This window comes from Stenella coeruleoalba (genome assembly GCF_951394435.1).
Source record: "Stenella coeruleoalba genome assembly, chromosome: 11".
Taxonomy (NCBI): domain Eukaryota; kingdom Metazoa; phylum Chordata; class Mammalia; order Artiodactyla; family Delphinidae; genus Stenella; species Stenella coeruleoalba.
Genome location: NC_137157.1, coordinates 10,476,646 through 10,499,757, shown reverse-complemented (window position 1 = coordinate 10,499,757; position 23,112 = coordinate 10,476,646). Strand labels below are relative to the sequence as shown.

General features: G+C 57.7%; 1 protein-coding gene across 2 annotated transcripts in view; it reads left to right on the top strand.

Annotated features, from left to right (window-relative positions):
• Positions 1-23,112, top strand: part of TRIOBP (TRIO and F-actin binding protein) — a 58,679-nt gene that overhangs the window by 33,686 nt on the left and 1,881 nt on the right. The window contains exons 1-13 of one of the 2 annotated variants that reach the window (XM_079937944.1): positions 578-1,217; positions 6,177-6,233; positions 8,832-8,900; positions 9,023-9,112; positions 9,504-9,613; positions 11,084-11,609; positions 12,251-12,382; positions 17,553-17,700; positions 19,652-19,754; positions 20,322-20,481; positions 20,560-20,673; positions 21,653-21,739; positions 22,497-22,660. In XM_079937944.1, the coding sequence (XP_079794070.1) occupies positions 1,038-1,217; positions 6,177-6,233; positions 8,832-8,900; positions 9,023-9,112; positions 9,504-9,613; positions 11,084-11,609; positions 12,251-12,382; positions 17,553-17,700; positions 19,652-19,754; positions 20,322-20,481; positions 20,560-20,673; positions 21,653-21,739; positions 22,497-22,658 (1,938 nt within the window). In that variant the 5' untranslated portion in view covers positions 578-1,037 and the 3' untranslated portion in view covers positions 22,659-22,660. Of the gene's footprint in view, positions 1-577; positions 1,218-6,176; positions 6,234-8,831; positions 8,901-9,022; positions 9,113-9,503; positions 9,614-11,083; positions 11,610-12,250; positions 12,383-17,552; positions 17,701-19,651; positions 19,755-20,321; positions 20,482-20,559; positions 20,674-21,652; positions 21,740-22,496; positions 22,661-23,112 lie in introns of those variants that run through there. The other variant, XM_079937943.1, reaches the window with a different exon arrangement.

Below are 23,112 nucleotides of genomic sequence, written 5' to 3'. Positions count from 1 at the left end.
TACCTAAGGAGAGCTAACTAGGGATAAAGGGGTTGTTCTAGGTGCTTTACTTAAATTAACACTTAATACTTACAGTAGCCTGTGAGATAACAGCATTATCCCATTTTACAGAGGGTGAAGTTGAGGCACAGAGAGGTTAAGGACCTTGCTTAAGGTAATATAGGGTTTAAGTCACAATGCCCCATAAGCCACCTCATGCAGTTAGCAACAAATTCCACCACAGTACCTCCTCAGCTGCAGGCTTAGAGGAGATTCTGCAGGGCAAATGTACTCTTACAAACCACCAAGTGTTCTGGGAAAGTGAGAAACGGGTATAGCCCACACCCAAGAACCCAAAATGAGGTTCTTAAGGCGAGAAAGACCCCCGGTGAGGAGGGCACGTTTAGGAAAGGCCCTACCAATTCCAGAACTCACTTTGTGCTTAGATTACTTCCTAGGAATCCCTTCTCTTCTTACTGTGTGACCCTGGGCAAGTTGGCTCACCTCGCTGAGCCTCCGTTTTCTCATTAGTAAAATGGGGACAAGGATATCACCTGTCGGGTTTGTGGTAAGGTTGAAAGTCCATTACATGGGTAACGAACAGGGCTTGGCGTGTGGGACCCGCTGAATTGGTAGTAATGGGTGCTTTGCCCATGTCGCCATCAAACCGAGGCGCCGAGGCCTAATGGACCCATCGCTCCGTCCGGCGGCTGGCGTGGGTCGGGAAGCCGTTGCTGGACGACGAGGGTGCCACACCCGGCTGCCCCCACCCCGCACTCCCTAGCCGTGGCCCGACAGAGTCACCTGCACGTTAGGCCCTTCCTTCCTCCTAGCTTGCCCGCCGTCAGAGCTCGGCCCGCCCTCACTTCCCTCCGCCCCCATCCGCCCGCCCCGACTGCCCCAGCTCACCCGTCCCGTCGCGGCAGACCCCGCCCCCGGGCCCCTCCCGCGCTCCTATTGGCCTACTCGCGGCCCCCGCCACTGTTTGTCTCGGCTTCCCCGCCGCCCATTGGCCCGCCCGGATCCTCCCAGGAAGTTTGAAAAAAAAAAAAAGTTTTATGGGCGGATGGAAGGGGCTGGGGCAGCGCCGGGGAAGGGAAGGGCCGGACGAGCGGCGGCGACCGGCCGAAAGGGGCGGCGGCGGCGGCGGCGGGATTCCCGCGCCGCTGAGCCCGGCCCGAGAGCCCTTTCCACCTTCCTGCCTCCTGCTCTCGCCGCCCCGGGGTGCCGCCATGACGGTGAGTGCCTCCCCGGGGGGCAGCCCCTCTGCGCCCCAGGTCCGGATGAGAGCAACGGCCAGAGCCAGAGCCGAGCCGCTCCCCTCCTGGGCAGCCCCCTCCTCACTTCTCGGAGGCGAGAGGAGGTCTCGGCCGGAAGACAGGGCGACCCCGGTGGCACGGGCCGGCCGTCCTGCCTCACCTTCCCCCGGCCTCCGCCTCACCTTTCTGGGCCAGAAGCCCGGGCAACCCCCGAGAAGATGGGAACTCTCGTTCCCAGGCACCACCCCCTCACTTTTGCGGGACCAATCACGGACAGATTCCGGGTGGCCTTTTCCCTTCTCCTTTCCAGCTCCCCCCTTGGTGAAAACCTGATCTGATCCTCCTAAGCTGCCAGATCCGTAGGGTCTCTCAGGGTTCTGGGCCACGGGAGGAGCGGAGATGGGCCTGGCCTGGATCTGAGTCTCGCCGGGGCCTGGAGAGAGGCGCTCCCTGGTTCGGATGGGTCGCGCTGATGTGGGCCTGGGAAGGCTGTACGCCTGTGTGGGCGCTGGCCGGAGGTTGGGTGGGTGAGAAGGGGCCGCCTCTTCCCATCCTGACCAGAGCCTGTCCTGGGACTTCTGAAGCAGCAGGATACCATGTTCTCTCGGGCTTGCCATTTCGAGCTTGCCACTTCGCAGCGGCGCTGGGACCTTGGGTGGGGCAGGCCCGCTCTTGGGGGTGGGGAACACGATGGCAGGGATTTGTCTTTCTCTTGGGGATGAGCCCTACCCAAGCTCTCTCAATACATGCGCCTTATTTATCATATTGCACCTCATAGCTGAGTTCACCATTACCCCCATTTTACAGTCAGATAAACTGAGGCTTGGGGAGGGTCTTTGGTGAGTTGCCAGAGGTTACCCTGATTGTAAGGGAAGGAGTAGCCCTTTTCCACGTCACTCTGGCCCCTTGACTGTGATGTTCTGGAAGAGAGGGGCAGGACTGCTTTTGGTTTCTGGCAAGTGACTTAGGGAGGCTCTGACAGCCTGATGAGGAGGGTGGGGAGAGTTGAGCAGGGTGCTGTGTGCAGGGGCCCTGCCCCTGTGAGTGTGATGACCTGCTCACTGCCTGGACTTCCTCAGGCTCTGCACATCCTGCCACCTCTCTGCCGGCCCTTCCTGTTGTCAGCAGCCTCCCCTTCCCTGTCAGGGAGGAGTAGAGAGGGATGTGGGGGGAGGAGCTGAGTCAGTGTCTTGGCCGCCCGCCCCCGCCCCCCCAGCAGGCTAGTGGGGGGTGGTTTCATTGCTGACTGGGTGCCTGCCAGGCCCTGAACTGGGTGCTTTCACATTACCACATTGGAACCCTGAAGGTTGATGGTAACTCCCCATCTAACAGATGAGGACACTGAGGTGTAGAGAGGTGAAGTTACAGGTGACACAGCTGGGCCCTGGCCGAGCCAGAGTTTGTAACCAGGTCTGTCCCAGTCTTCTCTCAGGATGAGATAAGAAATGTACACAGTTGCCTTTCCTGGGGAAGCACACACTGAACAAGGGTAAGGCTGCTAGAAGCAGCATGTGGAGGAAGACAGCACATCCCTGCTGATGGGAGGGGGCTTCCCGAGCGAGATGTCCTCCTGTGACTGTAGGACTTGGTCAGGTGGAGATGGGCTGGGGGAGGAGGGACAGTGTGGACAAAGGCTGGTGGCCATATTTGGGGAATTAAATGGTGAAAACGTAGAAAAGGGACTTGGGGAGGAGGCCTCAGAGGCCAGGAAGAGCAGCTTGGGCTTTGGTCAGGGGCACTGGGGAGCCATGAGAGGTTTCAGAGCGGAGGGGAGGCTCACAGTCACCTTTGACAGCGTTTACCGGATTCATCCTGGCCGCTTTCAGACCTGAGCCTGCTCCAGGCCGGGGTCCTTCCTGTTTCATCTTCATACCCTTTTCCTCTCTTCTGGCCCCATCTCCCCGACCTCAGGAATCTGAACGAGCAAGTGGCAAAGGTGCTGTGACTGGGTAAATGCTTAGAGGCTTCGGGAAGCCAGGCCTGGAGTCAGGATCTGCTCCACCTCCTTTTGCGCTAGCCGGGTGCAGCCTTGCCCCTGGAGCTTCATTCCCCAGCTGCTACCCGGCATCAAATTATATACCTGTGCGCTTGTTTATTGTCTGTTTCTGCCCTGAGTTTTCACCAGGGCAGGGGCCACATCTCTTGTTCACAGCTTATTTCCTGGTGTAGAACAGGGGCCTGGTTCCAAAGGAAAAAAAAAGAAAGAGAGAGAGAAAAAAAAAAGAAAGAAGAAGAAAGAAAGAAAGAAATTTTTATGAATGTTCCCTGAGTCCTCGGGTCTTGGGGCATGAACTCCCTGACTGAGTTGCTTCTAGTCTAGCCTGTGAGGGATAAGTAAATGGCTTCAAGACAATCACAGATGCAACAGAGGCCGTGGGAGGTCGCCTGGTGTGGTGTGTGGTGTGTACTGGGAAAGGGGCCTCTGCCGTGGCAATTAAGCCGGGTCTTAAGGCATGCGAAGGGGTTTGCCTGGTCGAAGGAGGAGGAGGCGGCGGCCTGGTATTTCAAGCAGAGGACACAGGCATGTGTGGAGGGCCCTACTAGTCCTGATGTGTTGGGCATCAGAGAGGATGTGTGATGACATAAACATGGGGCCCCCTAAGCAGTGGGGAGTCCAGGTTGAGGCTTTTGTGCCATCCTAAGGCAGCTGGACCTTGTTCTGAAGCCATCTGGAGCCATCCCTGGAGGTTTTAAGCGGCTTGTGACATTCGGCCTTTTGGATCGGGTCCCCTGCCAGAGTGTCCTTACAGGAGGCTGTGTCGATGGTCCAGGCCAGCGGGAGGCAGTGCTGACCTGTGGCCAAAGGAACGAGGGCCCACTGTGAGGACCTGTCAGTGCTCCGGAAAGGAAAAAGGAGAAAGGGAGCTTCCTTCGGGAGGAGGAATGGTGTCTGGGCCTGGGGGCCACGCGTGAAGGTGCAGGGGAGGCGATTTATGTTATCAGACCTTGTGACCCCTGGGGGGGTTCCAGGGTGACTTCAGGACCTCTCCTGCCAGCAGGTTTAAAAGCTCCTGTCCCCAAGGTCACTGCGCCATCTCGTGCTTGATGCGGCACGTGTGCGGCACGTGTGCGGTGTGTGTGCTGGCGTCTCCACGTGTGGCCCATTCAGTTCTCTCACGGAACCGGCAGGAGGGCAGGGTCCTGCTATCATTAGCCACATCAGGCAGCCGGGCTCAGGGAGGGCATGTGACTTAGGCAGGTCACCGTGACCCCACTTCCCAGGCAGCCCTCAGGGTCCCAGCCTGTCATTCCTGCCCTTCCTCAGCCTCTGGAAGCCCACGGCTGGTCTCCCAGCCCTGGCTCAGCTCAGTCCGATTGGCTGGGTTATCTGCTTGTCCTTTCCGGGGGCTCTCTTCGGGTCAGCACAGTGATGCCAGCTCCGTGGTCCATCCCAGAAGGCCTACCTTCTCATTCTCAGCGCCAGGAGGCGGAGGTGCGGACTGCCTCCGCAGCACAGGAATTTAGATCAGGGAGGTAGAGGAGGGTGGGTGTTTCTTCAGCACGTTTCCCCTGGGGCCACGGGGGCGGTCTCCATCTGCATGTGGACCCAGGTGACTTGGTGGCCCTGAGCGTGGCTAACCGGTTTTCAGTCTTAGCTTAGAACCACGCTGAGCGGCTTCCGGCCCACGTGGGGAACAGGGTGGGGAAGGAGAGAGAGCAGACAGGGCATATGCAGCCTGGGGTTTCCCAGGTCTGGGCAGAGCCTGTGTCCCTTCCCTCAGACAGGTCTCCGGGCAGGGGCTGCGATGCAGGAGTTGGGCTGCCGGCCTGCCGAGATCCAGGGGCCCTGGTCCCAAGGCCATGGCTGGAGACGGCTCAGGATGTCCAGGCTGCTGGCCCAAGCCCCTCTCAGGTCTCTTCCTCCACCTGAGGAAGAGGAGAATGGGGCTCCCTGACAGGAAGGCGGGTCAGGGGAGGTGGCCAGGTCAGGTGGCTCCGGTTTCCAGGTTTCCAGCCGCCACCGCCATCGCCGCCTACCCCACTGAGCCATGCCACCCGCTCCCTCCATGCAACCGGACACCTTGGCCTGGTGAGGCTGTGATGCAGGTGCTGATAGGTGGGCTCAGAGCCATGGCAACAGGTGGCCGCCTCCTCCCTGCCTGCCAGCCTGGCCCGCCAGTGGGCACGAGCTGAACCTCTGCAGGCGGACCGGGACTTAGACGAGAGAGTGGTCTCCCCAGCAGGCAGGGAGGGTCTGTGGATAGGCCTGGCCAGAGAGAATGCCTGGATGAGCAGTTTCGTCATCTAGGGTTAGGTGGGGGACCTAGCTCACAGGCCCCCGTGGAACATGCTACAGCTGGGAGCCCCCAGACCCCGGGGCCGTGCCCCCCTGAGCAGCACCCGGCAGGTAGGGCTTGCTGGGACTGAGGTACCATCTCCCCGGCCCTTCCAGAGATCTAGGGGGGACCAGGAGGTCTCTGACCTCAGCCTGGGCCTGGCTCCATCTTTCAGGCTCTCCAGGAGATGAGGGAAGTGCAGGGCTGGTTGGACCATGGGAGGGTTAGTGGGTTGGGAATGGGTAGGAGCGTTAAGGCATTGTCCTGCTGGGCCGCTTGGGCCTCATCAGCGAGAAGAACTGGACGGTTCGCTCAGCCCTGCTGATCTGGCCTGTCCTCTGAGCTCTCTAAGGGTCCCTTTTTACAGTCAGAGATCTCCTGCCCCCTGTCCCACTCTCAGGTGAGGAAGCCGGCTGGTGGGAAGGGAGCTCAGAGGTCTGTGGTGGGTGGCCAGTCACCCAGCCCACCTCTCAGAGATTGCCGGATGTTCGGGAAAGGGACCAAGGCTGCCTCAGTGGCTGGGGAGCCTGCCTGGATTTAGGGGGCTACCTGGGCCCTCAGCCCTCCCTCACTCGGGGGCAGGATGGGCAGCCCCCCTTCCTCCCCAGGCCCCTTTGGTTCTTGCTGGGCCTGACTCATCTGCCCCCTCCTCTCCCCATAGCCCGATCTGCTCAACTTCAAGAAGGGATGGATGTCAATCTTGGATGAACCTGGAGAGGTAGGAGGGCTGAGGCGGGGGTGGGGTGGGGGGTGGGAGGTGGGGTTGCTGCAGGGCCCAGGTGGCTGAGCTGCTTCCCTGGCCTGTCCGGCTTTCTAGAGACCCTGGCTTCAGGGTGGAGAGGGTACAGGGTGGGGGCCGGAGTGGGAGGCTTGAGGGTAGGATGTTTCTTGTCCTGTTGGAAAGAAGGCCTTGGGCTGTGGGGTGGGAGGGCAGAGGCTGCTAGTCATCTCAGCCTCTCGGAGCAGTCTGCAGTCTGTAAAGGTCACCAGGGATGGCGGCCTCCTGGTGCTTCATGCCCTGCACCCCATCCCCTCCTCTCACCAAGAGCCCCTCAGCCCTCCCACCTCTTGACGACCCTGGCTGGGTATCCAAGGGTCTGGGATGGAAGCGTTCACAGAGATCATCCAGCCTGAGACACGTACAGATTCCCAAAGACTCAGCTTTACAGCAGCTCCCCCCAACGCTGGGGGTGGGGCTCAGACCACATTTCTTGAAGTCTCACCAACCTGGGGCCCCATCGGGTGAGTCACAGCTTCCTCTGGCCTCGGTGGCCTCATCTGTGAAATGGACATACTGGATACTAATAGTTCTTTCCAGGGTGGATAACGGAGTCACAGAGATTAAGCATGTAAAGGGTCCCACACAGCCCCCAGTGCCTGATGGGCCTCAGCTGATAACCTTCCCTTTCTCTAACGTGTGCCTCTTTACAGCCAGAAGGGACAGTAGCCTTGCACCAACTCTACCCTTCTGGCTGCCAAGCTGAAGCTGGAGCTGGCCTCCTGCCCACCCAGCCTGAGAAGGGACATCTCCCCGCCCAGGTCCTGCATGCGCCTGCGGCTTGAGTCTGTGTGCAGCCCGCATGCCGGGGAGGGCATGGAGCCAAAGGGAATCTCATTGTGTTTCCTACCCACACGCTTTATTCCCTCCAGCCTCCAGCCTTCGTACCCGCTGCCTGCTTGCCAGTCCTCTGGTGGCTGGGCTCCAGGCTCACACAAGGCTGGGCACCCTGCCAGTGACCCTTCCCGGCCTCCCCCACCCAGGGTCTCTGGAGGGCAGAGATTATGGGCTCCACCCAGAACTGGCCGTTACTCATTCTCTTTCACAGGGTTTTGGAATGTCCGAGCTGACAGGGCCCTGGGAGTTCAGCCAGCCCAACCCCTCAGTGCACAGACAGGAGACAGGCCCACAAGGGCTTTAATCTCTTCCGGGCCTAGCAGCACTTTGGGCAAACGCTGGCCTAGAACTCAGGGCACCTGAGGCCCATGCAGCTGCCATCTCAGGCAGTCACAGACTAGGCCTGGAGGGGCCAAAGAGATCAGTTGACACAGAACCCCTGCCCCACTTTACAGAGGGACAGTTGTCCTGAGCAGCAGCTCGGGCCATTCAGAAGAGCAGGGTGGTTCTAAGGCCAGCCTCTTAGAACGATCCCCAACAACCTAGTGCCTGACCCTATGTGCAGTGCCACGAGAGACGTTCCAGGGAGGGTTAGGCATTTCTAACTTCACTAGGAGGCTTAGGGTCTTATTAGCCCTACTTTATAAGTCAGAAAACTGAAGCTCAGAGAGGTCGAGACACTTGACTAAAGACACACAGCTAGCAAGGCATACAATAGTTGTAACCTTGGTCTCTTGGATGCTAAAATCGTATTTGTTAGGGGAGGCAGTGTGGAAAGAAGTAGAAAGTATCATCCTGGCACATCCTTGAAAACTTACTGTCTTCCTGAGGAAAGAAAACGAAGTACTTGAAGTAATAAACAAGGGCTTAGTGATGTGGGAGAGCACCAGGAGGACATGGACTGACCCTGGCAGTGGGTGGACCTCGACTGGCCTTTCAGTGAACGGTCAGAAGCCCAGAGGTGGGCTGAGCTTGGCACTTTCATATCAGGCTGTTCTGATGCCCCCACCCCTCTCTTATGTGTCCTGCCAACCTAGTCCTGGTTGGAGCAGAGAGAAGCCCACATCATAAATGTAGAGATAATGTATTCACATAGCTGAACACGCATGTAACCAGCACCCAGATCGAGAAACAGAATACGACCAGCACTCGGATGCTTCTCCCTGGGCACCCTTCCAGTCCTGCTCTCTGGTAGACTTGTCTTTGACCACTGGGGTGATTGATCTGGGGTCAGTGTACGGAAAAAGGTTTTTGAAGTTCTGGCCCCCGACTTGCTAGGCAAATGACCTTACACAGGTCATATCCCCTTCCTGGATTGCACTGGGTGGGATTTGCACGTAGGAGCCTTGGTGATCTTGGTGGAAAGTTATCAGGAAGCCTGTGGAAGTGTCAACAAATCAGAGAAGGGCCCCGAGAAAGAAAAGAAGGGTGTGGTTACTGAGGAAAAGCCGACCCATTTCACAGATGCTGTCCCCGCAGAGAGGAAATGGGGGGGCTTACTTCAAATGTGGATTTTGTGACTCTGCACTGCCCCCTGTCCCCCACCCCTCAGCAGAGCAGATGAGGGTGCCAGGCCCCTGCTGCAAACAGAACGGTTGACCTGGCAGCGCCCAGGATGCCCGCGGAATGGTGCACACACGCACGCACACTGTCATTCCACACCCCCGCACCCCCTCCCTCACCACCATCTCTCCTTCACAGTGGAAGAAGCACTGGTTTGTGCTGACCGATTCAAGCCTCAAGTACTACAGGGATTCCACTGCTGAGGAGGTGAGACGATGAGATGGGAGGGCTCTCTCCCCCATCAGGTGCCGGGGGACACCTGGAAGGGGCTTGGGGGTCCCGGTAGGGTCACTGGAGTCCAGGGACCATCGTGAGCCCTCCTGCTGCAGGCAGATGAGCTGGACGGTGAGATCGATCTGCGCTGCTGCACGGACGTCACCGAGTATGCGGTGCAGCGCAACTATGGCTTCCAGATCCACGTGAGCCTGCGGGCGGCTGGGGGGCGGCATGCCTGGAGGGCCCCCCAGAGGAGGTGTCGGGGTGGGGCGTGGCCCAGCAGACTGGCTCCTATCACTCATTTACCTGGAGATCCTGTCCTCAGAGCCAGTCAGAAGCCCTGCTGCCAGCGCTGAGCATTTCTGGGGCGATCCCGGATATCGTTGGCAGGGCTATTCAGATGTTGGAGAGATCTTGGAGCCGATGGGGCTCTCCTGAGGCTAGTGGAGGGGAGGTTTTGCATGCTCTGCTCACCTCCAGGCTTAAGACCTTAGATACCCACCTGGGAGGGAAGGGCACCTCTTTGGAATCCATAGTGGGGAGGGAGCAAGGGGGCTGGCCAGGTGGCAACCTACCTGTGGGGTGGACTTACAGACCAAAGATGCTGTCTATACCTTGTCGGCCATGACCTCGGGCATCCGGAGGAACTGGATCGAGGCTCTGAGGAAGACTGTGCGTCCAACCTCAGCCCCAGATGTCACCAAGTACGTGCTGGGCTGGACCGGGGCCTGCGGGGAGGCACTTACCCCGCATCCCGAGTGGGTTTCCGGCACTCACCTGAGGGCCCTGTGGCTCTACCTGCTGGGCCTCAGTTTCTCCACCAGCAAAATAGGGAGAGGGAGAGGGCACGGGGTATCCGTGGCACTCATCCAGAAATACGTTGAGGATTTGAGATTTGCCTCTTGTCCCTCTCTATCTCCCCACATCCTGAAAAGGCGGGGAGAGGCCTTGGCTCTTTGGAGAAGATGCCGGTCAGTCACAGCCCCGTGAGGTGGCTGATTGACTGTGTGCCGCAGGGGCTGCGTCTGAGCCTGTGTCAGGGAGAGGGGATGGCTACTTAGTCTGGGTGGGGAGCTCACTCCCTGTGGCGGTCACTGAGGGTAGAGGGGCAGGAGGACCGAGTGACCTGGTGGTAGAGCCCCACACAGGATAAACCCCAGATGCCCGTAGGGGCTGGGACTCTGGCTGCTGGGCAGTAGGAACGGAAGCGTGGTATCGAGGGGTGCTGAGTGCGCGTCCACCTGCCTGGCCACACCCTGGCTGGTCAACCTTAGGCCAGTTGCCGTCTGGCCTGAGTTTCACGTTCCTCACGTGTCACACCGAGGTGTGTCATGCAAGGACGTGCATGGAGGCCCCTTGTAAACTCTCAGCTGCCGTGCGGCTGGACTGTGACTTAGTATATAGGCTCCGCTGCTACAACAAAGAAACCCCAAACACGGGTTTAAACAAGGGACAGGTTTCTTTCTCGCTCCACAGCAGCCCACAGTCTTGCCTCTGCGCCAGAGCACTGTTCACATTCTCATGGGTCCCAGCCAGGAGCCAGGCCAGGGCACGGCTGGTCCTTCAAAACGTGCCGCCTCTCATATGCACTGGGCAGAGTGGAGTCACACAGCCACGTGTAGCCCCAAGGGGTGCTTTAGTGTTTGGCCGGGTAAGCACGTACTCAGTATTGCTATGGAAGAAGAGGGGAACTGCCTCAGTCGTTACGGGTCTCCACAGTTTGTGCTCTGTGCACCCACCCAGAGGCCACCGTTCATCTCACCAGCAGTGACCCTGGGCATCTCCCCTATTCCACTGTGAGGCTCTTGAACCTAGGGCCTTGTCAAACAGCGCACCCTTAATACTAATGCTTCGATCACATTCTCAAAGGGCTTCCTGGTCGCTTTGCACACGTTTGCTCACCTAGTCCCTCCTGTGCGTGGCACTGTTGTCCCATATCACAGATGATGTAACTGAGGGTCAGAGAGAGAGGCCAGGTATCCTGGACCCTCTGCCGGTAAGTGGCCGAGCTGGGATGGTTCCCAGGGTCTGTTAATGATGAAGCTCTAGTTCTAAGCTGCTTCCTCCACTGGGGTCTGTCCCCTGACCCCGGTGCACGGGCGACACTGCAGAAGTGCTTGTTTGGGGACCAAGAGGGCAAGGTCTCGCCTGATGTGGCTCTGCTGGCCCCCTAGGCTCTCAGACTGCAATAAGGAGAACACGCTGCACAGCTACGGCACGCCGAAGGGCTCCCTGAAGGCGGGGGAGCAGCGGGCAGGCTCTGAGGTCATCGGCTGGGGCGGCCCCCGGAAGGCGGACGGGCAGCGGCAGTCACTGGACTACGTGGAGCTCTCCCCGCTGACTCAGGGCTCCCTGCAGCGGGCCCGCACCCCGGCCCGCGCTCTCGACCGCCCGGCCAAGCAGGAGGAGCTGGAGCGGGACCTGGCCCAGCGTTCCGAGGAGCGACGCAAGTGGTTCCAGGCCACGGACAGCAGGGCCACGGAGACACCGGCCGGCGAGGGTCCGCGCCGGGGCCTGGGTGCCCCCTTGACTGAGGACCAGCAGAACCGGCTCAGTGAGGAGATCGAGAAGAAGTGGCAGGAGCTGGAGAAGTTGCCCCTGCGGGAGAACAAGCGGGTACCTCTCACCGCCCTGCTCAACCAAAGCCGCGGGGAGCGCCGGGGGGCCCCAAGCGACAGCCATGAGGCACTGGAGAGGGAGGTAGGCGGCACTGGCCTCTGGGAGCCTCCTCACCCTACCAACACCCTTCCTATCCCTGCAGTCACTCTATGGCATTTATCTTGCATACCTACAATGATGGGGAGCTCACCCCTGACCACTGACACCCTGCCCCCGCCCCCCCCCCCCCCCGATTCCTTATGAACTAGAATCTTCTTTCCTGGACCTTGGGGACTTTTTGTTTTTGTTTTCCCATCTGAGTTCTGTCCTCAGCAGTCACATAGAAGGGAAGAGGAAGAGAAGGGAGAGACCATTTATTGAGTACCTTCTGCATCCCAAGCCTTGTGCTAGGCCCTCTTTACCTACATTGGCTCATGTAATCCTCACAGCAGTCTCATGGTCCCATAGGGTAGACCTCATCACCATTTTACTAATGGGAAACTGAGGCTCCAAGGCATTTCTCCCCACCTACATAACATGGGGGTGACCGCAGTGTCCTGCTCCCAGCCCTGTCGATCCTACTCTGGGCCAGCACTCTCCTGGGTTTCTGACCTGACCATCCAGGAAACACCTAGAATGTCCCCCTTGCCTGCATCTCCACACGAGGGCCACTTCCTCCCATCAGCTACATCCCCACTTTCAGGCCCTCACTGACCTCGCCTTCCTGCCCACCCCTGCAATAGGTCCAGTCCCTTCGTGCCCAATTGGAGGCCTGGCGTCTCCAAGGGGAGGCTCGGCGTCTCCAAGGGGAGGCTTCTCACGGTGCACCCAAGTCCCAGGAGGACGGCCACATCCCCCCAGGCTACATCTCACAGGTAAGGCCAAGAAGCTGTTGTGTTGGGGGTGGGGGCAGGTTTCTGGTTGCCACGTTGTGAGAAAACGGCTAATATTCTGGGAGCCCTTCCTGTGTACCGGAACCCGTGTGAGGCATTTGACATTCATCATCTCATTTAATCTCCCCAGCGGGTGGACGTGAGCACTGTGCCCATTTTTACAGACAAGGCCACTGAGCTATGAGAGGTTATGTGACTTGCCTGAGGTCAACCTGCCTGCAGATGTCAGAGGTGGGATTTGAGCTTGGGTCAGGCTGACTGCAGAGCCTGTGTGTGAGCCCCCACGTGATCCTCTGTACTTAGACCCCTTCCCCTGCATGTCTGGGGAAGAGGGGGCCTGGTGGAGAGTGGGATTCCTAATGGGCAGGCCCCTGGAAGTCGCCCCCTAAACACAGGGAAATCCTGCCCATGCCTGCCAGGCCGAGGCCCTGCGCAAGGTGGTCTGCGGGACGTGGGCGCCTCCAGTGGCCCTCGGGAGACGCACGGTCTGCCTAGGACAGCGGCTCTCAACCAAGCTGATTTTGTTCCCCTGGGGCTATTTGGCCGTGTCCGGAGACACTTTTGATTGTTATGCCTGGGACAACTAGCTCTCCAGAAAAAATACATGTGTGTGTACACACAGACACACTTGTATATGTTTATTGTAAATTTCACTGATATAAAGGATGTTTAGTGTGCAACTTACAAATAAAAAATATGTAATGTTTTTTATTGTGAATTCCATATAGCAAATTGATTTTTCTCAGAATACTTTCGTTGATTTTTTCCGAATGCTCGTATCCACAGCCAGCTGACAAGCGAGTATCGTTCTAACACGAATGTCGTTTGGCCTTTTCGTTTGTGTGAATGAGTAAGACAGCAAGACAAATGTTGAAACTTTACTTGGTCAATGTCATAGCAACTTCTTTGCTGAATTAGAGGATAGTTTTGTGTTGAGACTATTTGAGGATATTCTTTTAAGAATATTTCTCAGGCTTTTGTTCTGTGTACAGCGTGACGGTCGTGGATAGGGCGCGCCGATTTGAAGTATAATCTGTACTGTGAGCATTATCAGCTCTTTCTCATCTCTTGCTTAAATCTGGACAATCAACAAAACAATAAATCAAGCCCTGATTTGTAACGTTTACCAATTTCCATGGTGTAAATACTCCTGCTATGGCTGATGTCCCTGAACACAGAGTTGGGAAGCTGTGTGCCCGCCGTCATAATGACATTTCCACCCTATAGATACAGGAGACGTAAATAACCTCAAAGCATAGCTACTAATAAAATGCAGTGAAATGATTAGGAAGTGATGAGTTTTGAGTATCAGCTTTGTTTTTAATGTAACAATTAATTATAAGTTTATATAATTTCTAATAATGGGTATGCTGAATAACCGTGCCACAGAATTCCTAAAAATTTTGACAGTCGGCTGCCCCCAGCCAGCACGCCCTTGACTGAAGCAAAAAAGAATGCTGGGATCCCAGGCTCTGGGCAGGGGGACCTTCTAGAAGTTCTGAGGGGGCGTGGGGCTCTCAGGAAGTCTTCCTGGAGCTGTGGGTGGGAGCGTGGGCTGCAGCAGGAGGTGGAGGGCCAGTGGGTGCCTATCGTGGAGACCCCCACTGCCAAGCTAAGGAGCTGGGATCGCATCCCACAAATCTGAGGAGGTTTGGGGTCTGACAGTGACATCGGGAAGGTGGGGTTGGAGTGCAGGGGGCTTGGGAGGGGGTAGGGCCAGAATCAGGAGCTAGGACTTTGCTGAAGGAGAGAGATATATGGGAGGGCATGTGGAGGGAGGTGAGCTTAAGGCTGGGCCACTGCCCCAAGGAAGGCAGAGGGGAGCGGCTGGGAGCTGGGGCCTCCATGCAAGGCCAAGGGCCGTCTGGGGCTGAGTGGTTGATGGAACGTTCAGCTGAAGGGAGACCAGGGCCAAGGGGAGTTGGGGTGTGATATAGAGGCCTAGCTTGGGGATCACCTGACATGGGGAAGGGGGAAAGGGAGGGCCCAGTGTTGTCAGGGCTCCCTTGAGGCCAGAGGAAGGTGGGGCATCTCTAGACAGGGTGAGGTCCAACACCACCACCACCTGAGGCATCTGGGGACCTCAGAGACCCCCACCCAGAGGGCTTCAGACTTTGCTCTGTGGAGGGTCCATTCTGGGTGGGTTCATTCACAGTCACCAGTACCAGAGCAGCTCCATCCTTGTCCATTTTACTATTAGAACCTGCATTAGATTCCCTTTGGAAGAAGGTTTCTGTCACTAAAATGAAGTTTGAAAAGCACTGCTCTGACTTCTCAGCTTACAGATGGGGAAACTGAGGCCCAGAGAGGGAGCGAGAGCTTGCAGCTGGCAGCAGACCTGTGTCTGCAGTCCAGGTTTCCTGGTCCCCAGGCGCCCACTGGGCACCCCAAGGCTGTCAGCATTTCGTCCTGCTAGGTTGGGATGGGCAGGAGGAATGGGGGGTGAGAAGGGCATAATGGGGAGACGGGGTGGGGGAGGGGCACCAGAGGAGAGGAGCCGAGCCATCTGCGTCCCCTCGGGTCCCTGGGGAGGCAGCCGGAGAGTCACTGGACCCTGGAGAGGTGACAGCAGGGGAGGGATTCCCCAGCCTGGTATCAGGCCGAGTGGGCACCCCTCTTCCAGCTTGTGAGGCTTTGCCACCGCAGGACAGCAGCCAGGGGCCTGGGGCTTCACCCCGCGGGTGCTTACTGCAGTGGGGGCCACGCGTACTTCTTTATCTACTTTGATCCATGTCAGAGGTGGCGGCCAACACGTTGGGCCCTCGGGAAGGCAGGTCAGAGGGAGCAGCGCCTGGCCTTCTGGGAGCCCCTCATCGTGGGCTGGTTCCCACCTCCTGATGTCAGCCTCCAGACACCCTATTGGCTGCCGGGTCTGCCTGCCTGATCTAGCTCTTTAAGAACAGCAGTCCCATCTCCCACAGTGCTCCGGTCTCTACAGGTCGGCGATCTCTACAGGTGGACTCTGACTTACCTTAGGGACCCTCCTGAGTTGGTCTTATGGGGTCTGTTTTACAGATGAGGAGATTGAGGCTGAGAGAGGGAAAGGAGCTTGCTCGAGTTAGCTCCATGGTACAGCCAAGACTAGGACCCAGTCTGTGGAATTCCAGAGCCATGTTCTCTTGCCCTTACTGGGGGCACACACAGAGGACAGGCACAGAGGCTCAGTGGGACAGGTGTCCCTTGTCCACCACTCAGAACACCTGGACCCAGGGGACCTGACCCTTGCCCTTCCCCCAAACTGGCCCGTGCAGCCCCCAGATGTGGCTGCTGGCGAGGTGGGGGTCAGTCCCCACCGGCCGTGAGGTGCCCTGTGGCACGGGGGAGAATGCAGCCTCTTAACTGGCCCTCCGTGCCTCAGTTTCTTCCTTGGCTCTTCCCCTTCCCTTTTTAATGATCTTAAACATTTTTAAATTATATAATGAATTTGTTTACATTTTCAAAAATAATTCAAACAAATCAAAAGGTTAGAAACAAACACGTGAACTCTCCTTCCCCTGCCTGCTCCCAACCCCAGGGAGCCTTGGTTACCATTTGAGCACATCTATAGAGTTTCCTGTTGCAGCCGTAACAAATTAACCACTAACATAAGACACAAATTTATCAGCTCACAGTTTTGTAGGGTGGAAGTCTAACACAGGTCTCGCCAGGCTAAAATCCAGGCATCCACAGGATCGCGTTCCCTTCCATAGGCTCTGGGGAGGCTCCGTTTCCTCACCTTTTCCAGCGTCTGGCAGCCGCCTGCATTCCTTGGCCCGTGGCCCCTTCCTTCACCTTCAGAACCTGCGAAGGAGAGTCAAGTCCTTCTCACTTCCCACTGAGCTCCTTCCGTAGTCCCTTCTGCCTATCCCTCTGCTCCCCTGCCTCCTCTTCCACATCCAAGGACCCTGTGATTACTTTGGGCCCAGAGGATAATCTAAAATAATCTCCCTATTTTCAGGTCAGCTGATTAGCAGCCTCTATTCTCCTTGGCCGTGTAAGGTAACGTATTCACAGGTTCCGGGAGTAGGACATAGACCTCTTTGGGGCACCATTGCTTTCCACAGTATCTTTCCATAACTTTCTCTGTGTTTTCATGTACATGTACTCAGACCTACAGCTCTAAGTGTCTTGTGTCCGTGACTGGGGTCCCACCATGTGTATTGTCAGAAACCAGCTTTCATCACCTAATTTTTGGGACACTTTCTACAGCAGTCCATGTGGGCAGCTCTGTCTTTTAACAGTTGCCTGGGTCCTCTGTAAAACTCAATCCCATAATTTATTTAAGGGCTTCCCTGTTAGGTATTTAGATTATTTCCAGTTTTCATCTGTTACCAACCTTGCCACAGGGAATACCCTTGTCCAAGAGTCTTTGTACACGTATGACTTTCTGTGGGATCATTCCTAGGAGTGGACCTGCTAGGTGAAGGGGTCGTTAAAATTAGATGATGCCACCAAACTGCCCTCCATGCACCCGGTCGCGGCTTGCTCTCCCAGCAGTGGGTATTGTCAATCATTTAAACACTTGCCTGTCTTGTCTACACAGCCCCATTCTGCAGTGAGCCATTCATTTCAGCTGACTTGCTCAGCACCTGCCACAAACCAGGCCGTAGCCCAGACCCCGGGGGCTCTGAGCTGGATCAAATCTTCCTTCTTTTGGGGGAATTTATGATCTGCCAGAAGCAGAGCCTTTGGAGGCAGGGGAGGGGCTGCCCAGAGTCAGAGCTAGGAGGATCTTTAAACTGGTCTGCTGGCCAAGTGAATTACCCAGGAAGAGAAAGTTGTAAAAGAATGTTCCAGGCAGTGGGAACATGAGCTAAAGCTCAGAGGTGTGAACATGCCGTGAACTGGTTGTGCTTTTTTTTTTATATAATTACGGGACTTCTTGGTGGGGAGGGCCAGGGATGAGACCACCAGGGTCAGAAACTGGAGCAGGGACTTGGCTCTGCGGGATGGGGAGGCTCAGAAGGGTTCGAAGCAGGAGAATGACAGGGTGAGGTTTGCGGATGGCGGGGAGCAGGGGCAGATACAGGCCGATGATGCCAGGGTCTTGGGGGAGGTGGTGAAGCCTGGACCAGGGCAGGCCTGCCCCTGAGACCTCTTGTCACAGGCTGGGAAAGGGCCACCAGCCAGACAATGGGGGCAGCCCCGTGACCGCCTGGCCTCCCACCCGCAGGAGGCGTGCGAGCGCAGCCTGGCGGAGATGGAGTCTTCGCACCAGCAGGTGATGGAGGAGCTGCAGCGGCACCACGAGCGGGAGCTGCAGCGGCTGCAGCAGGAGAAGGAGTGGCTCCTGGCCGAGGAGACGGCGGCCACAGCCTCAGGTGAGGTCCCTGGGCAGGAGCGGCACAGGGGGGCCCAGCCCCATGAACCTCCAAGCAGAGGCTCCTCCTGACCGGATTCGGGAGGCCTGTAAATAGGAGGTGAGGGCCTGATGCCAAACCTGGGGTGAGGGGTCAGGAGCCCCTAGATCTGGCCTCTAACCCTGCCTGCGAAGAGGAAACCGAGGCAATAAAAGACCCCGACTCACAGACCATGGGTTGTGACTCCTCTCCCTCAGGGGCCTGCGGCCACTGGGAAGCCCCCCTGAAGCCACACACATGCCCTGAGCTGCAACTCCACGTCCAGGCCCATGCCGTGTGCTGGGGGGAGACCGCTCAGCCATAGACCCTGCTCTCATAGCAGTGCCGTCTCACTGGGCATGTGGTCTGGACCGTGGGGAGAGCAGGGAAAGGTGTGAGGATTTACCAAGCCCGTTACCCACGTGAGCAACCTTAGTCCTTGCAGGGCCCGAGGGAGTGAACCCATTTCACAGATGAGGTAACTGGGGCTCAGCGAAGTTAGCGACTCGTCCCAGATGGCATAGCTTGGAGGTGGCAGAAGCTGACGTTGGAGCTCAGAGCATTCTGACTGCAAAGCCGTTCTCTGAACCCTTCCCTCTGCTCTCCCAAGTCAGAAACAGGAATGCCCAAGATGCTGGCCAACTCCCTCTCCGTACACCTGCTGTGTGTGCCTGGCATCCTAGACACTTTCATAAGGTTTGCAGAATAATGGAAATGATGAAAGAGGCCACATGATCTGGAACTTAACCACCTGCCAGTGCTTCAAGCACTCAAGCCCAGGGCCCCTCATCCCAAACCCTGGGGTCAGTGCGTTTTGCATTTTAGAAAGATAACCTGGTATGTATATTAAATATCCTCTCCCAGCAGGGTCTGGGCTTCACCCTGAAATCTAGCACTAAGGTTTTGGCAAATTTTGGAAATTTCTCAAAGTCACTTTCTCAAAGTCTCAAAGTCACTTAAGTGGGATAGTCATGATCACAAACAGCCTTGTGTCCGTTCAGGTTGGGGGTCGCCACCAAAAGAGTCCAGTGTTCAGAGCTTTGGGATTTTGGAATTCTGGATAAGACTATGAATGAGGGCTTGTTTTTTTTTTTTTTTTTTTTTTTGCGGTACGCGGGCCTCTCACTGTTGTGGCCTCTCCCGTTGTGGAGCCCAGGCTCCGGACACGCAGGCTCAGCGGCCATGGCTCACGGACCCAGCCGCTCCGCAGCATGTGGGATCTTCCCGGACCAGGGCATGAACCCGTGTCCCCTGCATCGGCAGGCGGACTCTCAACCACTGCGCCACCAGGGAAGCCCAGGGCTTGTTTAATCTTCACAACAACCCTGTTTGAGCGTGGAAAGAGACTCAGTCCTTGGGGTCTCACAGCCTGAAAATAAACCAGCGGGGGCCAGTGTCTGAGTACTGACTCTCTGCCATGCATTGTTCTGCTTGCTCTACACGTGTCTCCCAACAACCCACGAGAGAAGATGCTGTTGTCATCCCTGTTCTCCAGATAAGGAATCCAAGGCACAGAGGGGTTAAGTCCCCTGCACAAAGTCACACAGATTTGTACCGACCGCAGAGCCTGCATTCTTGACCACTAAGCTGGGCCAGGCAGATGGACCTTGTTAAAGAACCTTCCAGGCTCTGCAGGGAGGACTGTGTGGGCTCTTGCCAAGAAATCACTAACAACAAGAGGTACCAGTGGTCAGACATTGAGGTGTCTCCCCAGCAGGGTCCGTCAGACAGGCACTGTCATCCTCCCTTGATAGACAGGCTCAGAGAGGTTGAGCACCTTACCCAAAGCCGCTCAGTCCATGACACAGCCCGGCCCAGTGCTCTTTCATTACCACTCTCTGCTCCTGTCTCCATATGGAGTCCCGGAGGAAGTGGGGCTTGTTGCCGCTGACCCCTCCCCAATCTCCCTTCCACCTCTCTGCCCTGCTTCCAGCCATCGAAGCCATGAAGAAGGCCTACCAGGAGGAGCTGAGCCGGGAGCTGAGCAAGACACAGAGTCTCCCACAGGGCCCGGATGGCCTCCAGAAACAGCACCAGTAAGATGGCAATTGGGCCCTGTGGTCTGGGGACAGGGGCTCCCTCTGAGCCAGGAGCCCAGCTGTCCACCCTGATGATTATGCGTGGGGGACCTGTGCTAAGACCCCTGGCAGAGGGCATGTCAGTTTGCCCCCAGCTGAGACGCCTGCTCCGGTCGCATGGCACCGGGAACAGAAGCAGTGGGGCCTCAGCCAGACCCGCACGCCAGTGCACACGGCAGTTCTCAGGCCCCTTCTTGTCTAGCCAGTCTCAGTCTCCACCCTTCTCTTCGCCTCTTTAGTGTCTCCCTAGAGCTGGGCTACAGTATCAGCCAGCAGGTGCCCCTCTGCCGTGGAATGTTGGGGCTATGGAAGCTTTAGAGATGGGCTTCTCCGACCCCTCCCCTCATAGAGGAGGCGCCTGCAGCCCAGAGAGGCTGTCACCAGTTCACAGCCCCAGAGCTGGCTGAAGGCAAAACTAGGGCGGGAACCAGGAGCCCTAAGCGGCTTTGAGTCTATGTGACCTGACCCAGCCTGGCAGAGGGCGAGAGAGCCCGGGCCATCCTTCCCCTCCTCTGCCCTGGGCAGGTCAGATCTGGAGGCACTGAAGCGGGAGCTGCAGGTGCTGTCAGAGCAGTACTCGCAGAAGTGCCTGGAGATTGGGGCCCTGACGCGGCAGGCGGAGGAGCGTGAGCACACGCTGCGGCGCTGCCAGCAGGAGGGCCAGGAGCTGCTGCGCCACAACCAGGTGGGCCTGGCCCCGCTGGGGTGGGGGTGGGGCGTGGGCATCCCGGCGCCCCTGCACTGACCATCCCACCCCTCCCAGGAGCTGCACGCCCGCCTGTCCGAGGAGATCGACCGGCTGCGCAGCTTCATCGCCTCACAGGGCACCGGCAACGGCTGCGGGCGCAGCAGCGAGCGGAGCTCCTGTGAGCTGGAGGTGCGTCCACCCCCTGTGCCAGGCCGCCCAGCTGGTTCTTGGGGCCTGGGTGTGGGGAGTGTATCCAGACAGGTTGGGTCTGCCCTGTAGCTGGGAGAGGACGGGGCAGCTAGGAAGGATGCCTGCTGTGCACCCAGCACTAGTGGGTGACTGGGTGAAAGCCCTCCCGTGGTAGGTCCTGCCACCCACCTGCTGTGTGACCATGGCAAGTCACCTCACCTTTCTGAGCCTCAGTGGCTCATCTATAAAATGGAGCTAGCACCTCCCTTACTGGGAGAAGCCGGGGTGATCCCAGGGCCACCCTAGCCTTTTGTTGTATTTAACAAAAATTTATATACAGCTTTACTCTGTGGCTGGCGCTTCTGTAAGCCCTTATATCTGCTAATTCATTGAAGCTTCCTAACAGTCCTATGAGAAAGATGCCATTACTGTTCCCGTTTTATAGGTGAGGAAACTGAGACACAGGGAGGTCAAGTATCTTGCCCAAGGCCACATGGCTAGTCAGTATGGGAGCTGGTATTTGAACCAGGCAACCTGGCTCCAGAGTCTAAGCTTTTAAGCCTCCTTCGTCCTGGCTGAACCTGTCTCCTCCTTGGTCAGGTCAGGGTAGCAGTACCTGCTCATCAGGGTTTGGGGAGGTCTTAACGAGGAAGCCCAGCCCACTCTGGTTCACACTAGGGCCACACTATGGCTTCTTTTCATGCTCTTTGCCCTGAAGTGGAGCGCCTGGTACTGTGTTGAGGCCATAGCAGAGGTGACCATAAGCTACCCACTCACACTGTATGGACAGGGTGAGAGAGCAAGGAGAAATCAGAGAGGACTTCTTGGAGGAGTCTGCTCCTGGGGACATGGGTCTTGGTGCAGGTTGGGAGCTGCATTCTAGGGGCCTGAGGCAGAGAGAAGCCATGCTTCAGCGGTGCGGTGAGCCAGGGTAGCTCTGGCCTCTGGCCCTGCATCAGCCTGGCACCTGTGACCCCAGGTGCTGCTGCGAGTGAAGGAGAATGAGCTGCAGTACCTGAAGAAGGAGGTACAGTGCCTCCGGGATGAGCTCCAGATGATGCAGAAGGTGAGTCCCAGCCGGCCAAGGCAGGGCGTCAGCGGGGTGGGGAGCCCCTGGATCTAGCTGTGTCCCATCTTGTGAGCACCTGCTCTGTGCCGGCCACTCCTGGCCTCATCAGGCTCTCCCCGTGCCTCCCCCACGTAGGTGTCACTATTCCCATTTACAGACAAAGAAACTGAGGCTAAGAAATGTAAGAGACTTGCTCACGGCCACATTTGCTTTTATTTAGTCAGAAAATATTTATTGAGCACCCACTATGTGCCCAGCACTGTGCTGGGTGCTGGGTGACAGCCGTGGGCAAGACCAAAACCCCGCACGTGTGCAGCGTGTGTCGCAGTGAGGGATAAGCCGTGTTGCTGGGAGTTGGGGGACAGGATTCGGGGCCAGTCTGGCCCACCCTCGGTGCCATGTCCCTTTGTCTTTGACACCCGCTGCATGTTGGTGGCTCTGAAATGTGTGTGAGCCAAACTCATGGAAGGGGCCCAAGCACTGGGCCAGGCTGACCTGGTTCTCCTCCCAGCCACTCACTGCTGTTTGATCTCGGACAAAAGCTTTACCTCCCTGGGCCTCAGCTGTCATCTTGAATGGGATGAAAATGACGCCGAAACCTGTGTCACTGAGTGGAGCCGGGGGCCATCTAGGGGGGCCACCTGGAGGGAGGAGGCCATGGGGGCAGTGGAGGGGCCTGGCTGCTTTGTGCCGGCAGGTGGGCAGGGCCAGGAAGGAGGGCTTCGTGCCCTCACAACCCCTCCCCGCCCCCCAGGACAGGCGCTTCACCTCGGGAAAGTACCAGGACGTGTACGTGGAGCTGAACCACATTAAGACGCGGTCGGAGCGGGAGATCGAGCAGCTGAAAGAGCACCTGCGCCTCGCCATGGCCGCGATGCAGGAGAAGGAGGCCGTGCGCAACAGCCTGGCCGAGTAGAGGTGGGCGCCCCGGGCTGGGCGGGGCTGAGGCCACGCGGGGCCTGGAGGTGTGAGCTGAGGCTCATCTGCACCTGACTCCCCCTGCCATGGGGGCCAGGGCACCTCCCTCTCCTAGCCTCCGTATCCACACCTGACTCCCCCTGCCATGGGGGCCAGGGCACCTCCCTCTCCTAGCCTCCGTATCCGCACCTGACTCCCCCTGCCGTGGGAGCCAGGGCACCTCCCTCTCCTAGCCTCCGTATCCACACCTGACTCCCCCTGCCATGGGGGCCAGGGCACCTCCCTCTCCTAGCCTCCGTATCCACACCTGACTCCCCCTGCCGTGGGGGCCAGGGCACCTCCCTCTCCTAGCCTCCGTATCCCTTTCTGTAAATGCGGACAGTGACACTAGCGACTCGGGGTTGTCGTGGGGACCTGTCAGACTCCGCCAGAGGCTGCTCTGTAAACTTGAG